General features: G+C 45.0%; 1 protein-coding gene across 1 annotated transcript; it reads right to left on the reverse strand.

The window, feature by feature from the left end:
- Positions 1-510: 510 nt before the first annotated feature.
- SPRR3 (small proline rich protein 3) lies at positions 511-2,799 on the reverse strand. Its single transcript, XM_033198179.1, is given in 3 exon segments — positions 511-1,069; positions 1,072-1,388; positions 2,709-2,799. Coding segments are annotated over 2 exon segments (531 nt in total). The 5' UTR covers positions 1,370-1,388; positions 2,709-2,799; the 3' UTR covers positions 511-836.
- Between the last annotated feature and the right edge of the window lie 1,264 nt (positions 2,800-4,063).

Consider the following 4,063-nt stretch of genomic DNA (forward strand, 5'->3'; position numbering starts at 1 on the left):
AGGGTAGAGCTTGTGTGAGTGATTATGTGAGTGTGTGGCTATTTACAATGAATGTGCCTCTTTGTGAATGACTGTGTGTGTGTGTGTCTGTGTGTGTGTGTGTGTGTGTGTGTGGTGGGGTATCTAGAAGGTAAAACAAATGAAGAAAAATAGACTATCAAGTCAAAATATGTAGGAGTAAAGTTTTCGTGGAACAGACAGGAGATTTGTTGTCAGGATACTGAGGATCAAAGGTGTCTTGGAACAGGTGGCTTGGAGTCAGGCATGACTCAGTCCAGTGCAAGAGGAGAGCCTGTGGCTGCCCAAAGTGACAATCTCTGTGCACCATCACACAATGCCCATTTCCATTCCAGGGTCACTCAAGTGTACCCCCACACCCCCATAGAAACAAACAGTACTGGGGTTAGACAGATGACTTCTACACCAACTCCTCTTTGTCTATATGTCGTGACTCACAATGGGGAAACAAGGAAGGAGGAAGATTCCACCAATGACACACACAGCCAAGACTGGAATTAAAAGCGATTTAATGAGGGCAGAGCAGGAAACATGCATTTCTTTTCATTCGAATCTTCAGATGAACCCTGAGCAGCTGAAGACCAGAAAAGCCACTAATACTTTCTGCTTAATTCAGGGGCTTACAGGATTCTTCAGAGCGTGTGCAAGCAAAAGCTTCATAGTACATATTTTTAGGGTACAAATAAGAGAGAGACTATGACCAGGGGTGGCAATGTACTGATTACAAGGTCTACAGACAATTAAGACACAGAAGCAGATGGCAAGAGGGTGTCCAGCATCTGGTGGTCGGCTTCTCAAGGGCTTGTCTGTGCACCAAATTACTTCTGCTTGGTCTTCTGCTGAGCTGGACCTGGAGTGACCACTGAAGGATGCGGCTCTGGTACCTTTGTGTAGCCTGGCTCAGGAACTTTGGTGTATCCTTGCTCAGGGATTTTAGTGGCGCCTGGCTCAGGAAACTTGATGCAGCCTTGGTCAGGGAACTTGGTGCAGCCTGGCTCAGGGACCTTGGTGCAGCCTGGCTCAGGGAGCTTGGTGCAGCCTGGCTCAGGGACTTGGTGCAGCCTGGCTCAGGGACCTTGGTGCAGCCTGGCTCAGGGACCTTGGTGCAGCCTGGCTCAGGGACCTTGGTGCAGCCTGGCTCAGGGACTTTGGTGTAGCCTGGCTTAGGGACCTTGGTGCAATCTGGCTCTGGAATCTTTGTGTTTCCAGGTTGTGGAAACTTTGGGTGGCATGGCTCCTTGGTTATGGGAACAAATGGTTCCTGAGGTGGAGGCTGGCTGGGTTGTTTCACCTGGTGCTGTTGAAGCTGAGGTGGTGGGGCAAAGGTCTGCTTCTCCTGGTAAAAACTCATGCTTCAAAGGATGCTGGACCTAGAGACAAAACAGCTGATTCAGTGCTTTGATTAAATAGGAATGAAGCCCAGTTTAATGACAAATATCTGTCATTTCATTCTGTTTCAGAACTGAGAGCCTCTCTTTTCTTTCTTTTTCCCTGAATTTGAGATCATGGAGTGCTTTGATGATCCCTACATATCTTCCAGGGAATAAGGTAAAGTTGACTTCTTCCACATTCTTTAAGTGGAGCCTTTCTCTACGCTTCTTTTCTTCCTGTTACATCTCAAAACCTACGTACAACATGAAAACACATGCAAATATGCAAATATATATTCTGAAGCTTTCGCTTACACACTCTTTGAAGAATCCTCTAAGCCCCTGAATTAAGCAGAAAGTTTTAGTGGCTTTTCTGGTCTTCAGCTGCTCAGGGTTCATCTGAGGAATCAAGTGGAAAGAAATGCATGTTTCTTGCTCTTCCCTGATTAAATCACTTTTAATACCACTCTTGGCTGTGTGTCATTGGCTGAAGATTGATGTGACACCTCAGGTTTTCAATAATTTGGAAAGATTGTAATGTCAGCAGTCTAGAATCTACTCACTCATGTCCTCAGAGAGTACCATAGTTCTCCCAGGAAAACTCTTATCTAAACTTCCCCCTAAGACTCCAACAATCCACCTGGGAACCTCCGTCCACCCTGTGTCCACGGCACATGCTCTCTGGCAGGCTCTCCACATCATCGCTGCCTCCCCACACATGCCCATCTCTCATGGCCCTTCCTCGTTTTGCCACAGCATGGTACCTGCTTTCCCTCTCTACTAATCACTCCCCATGTTTGCAAATTTTAGTCAAGTATATGTTTTCTGATGGATTATACATCCATGGAATAAAGAAAAACTTATCTTTTGATCATCAAAATTGCCAAGGTAATGCCCTGTAAATTAAAAATTTCCAATACATGTTGACAGGAGAGTACTCTTGAAGTGGGTATATTATATTTTCTTGCTAACTTAACGAGCCTTTACAGAAATCACTCCTCTTTTCTGATCCCAAGTTCCACAGCTGTGATCTGAGTGGAAAGTCAAAATATGTATAAGGTCACCTTAAACAAAAGTTGTTATTGAAGTGGGTATATTATATTGTCTTGCTAACTTAACGAGCCTTTACAGAAATCACTCCCCTTTTCTGATCCCAAGTTCCACAGCTGTGATCTGAGTGGAAAGTCAAAATATGTATAAGGTCACCTTAAACAAAAGTTGTTATTGCATTTAAATATATTTATTGCACAGCAAAGAGGTCTCAATTAAAATAAAGAATCGATTGGAGAATATTAAGATGTTCCCAATGGGGAGACTCACCCGCTGTGCAGAGAAGGTCGAGCTGTTCAGCCTCTGGGATCTGGTGAAGAGTCTCTTGTTAGCTGATATTTATATAGAAAATGAGCCCTGCCTTAAGAAAATTGGATTTTTTTAAAGACTGCTCTACCTTCATTCCAGCTTTTGTGATAAATATCTCTGGCTTAACATTTTTGTCACTTAAGCTCTGACAGTGGTGTCACCTGGGCCTGACTCACTGTCCACCCTTTGTGGTGTGGTTGCTGTGGGCAATGGGCTTCTTGAATGGCAATGTATTAAATTAGGAGGAAGTTCCATACTGCTAGGACCAGAAACAGCCATGCCTCTTGGCCTGGGGCCTAATCTTTAGCCAGATTAGTCCTATTGGACTTCTTCATGGTTGAAGTGGACACTGAAATAACAATAGGCATTTCTGGTTTTTCTGGGAGGCCATGGGGATGGTGCAGAATAAGTGAATCATCTGATTTTCGATCTCTTAGTGGATTCATACCTGGGAAGGGCAATGGAAGGCAAAATGCCTGCTTTGGAAATAAGTTGCTTTCACTGTAAAGGTGCCATGTTGATCAGGGATAGCAGGTGTCATTGAGATATACAGGTAGGATTGACTGGATTTGTGTGACATTGTGGCTCAGCCCTGAAGACCCTGCCTCTAGTGGTATCTTTCTTCTCCAGGGGTGACATAGGAATGGGAGAGTACTGATTCCCTGGGTTCATACACCAGCCATTTCCTCTGATCACTACAGGATGAACCTCAAGTCACTAACTCAGAGTTGCCCTCAATACACACTCTCTTACTAGGTGCAGCCCTTGGGAAATCCAGACATCCTTACATCTCAGGCATGTGAATAGCTCCTTCTTTCCCAATGCTCCACCGCTGTGTTACTCCCCTGAACCTGATGCCCAGGCAGTGCCTCCACCATCAGCTCCTTCTACCAGGTTCCCAAAGCCCCTTGTTCTACTTCAACTTCACACAGTGCCTGGTTATCGTGGGTATTAAGTCAATGGACAGTCATTGTTCTCCTGAACAGAGCTATAGGTTCATGGAAGGGAGAGAGGAAGTGAGAAAGAAACAGAGATAGATAAAGAAGAAAGGAAAGAAAAAAAGAAGGAAAGAAGAAAGAAAGAAAGAAAGAAAGAAAGAAAGAGAGAGAGAGAGAGAGAGAGAGAGGGAGGGAGGGAGGGAGGAAGAGAAAGAGAAAAAAAGAAAAGAAAAGAGGAAAGACAGGGAGGGAGGGAGGAAGGCAGGAAGCCACAGGCAGCTTCTTGGGCAAGATTCACTGTCCTGTGCCAGGCCTCCTGGTGTGAGCTGAGAAGAGGTGTGAGCTGAGAATTCATGAAGGAGAAGAGGCTTCCCCTCC

Source organism: Trachypithecus francoisi, unplaced genomic scaffold (assembly GCF_009764315.1).
Source record: "Trachypithecus francoisi isolate TF-2019V2 unplaced genomic scaffold, Tfra_2.0 Lachesis_group5, whole genome shotgun sequence".
Taxonomy (NCBI): Eukaryota; Metazoa; Chordata; class Mammalia; order Primates; family Cercopithecidae; genus Trachypithecus; species Trachypithecus francoisi.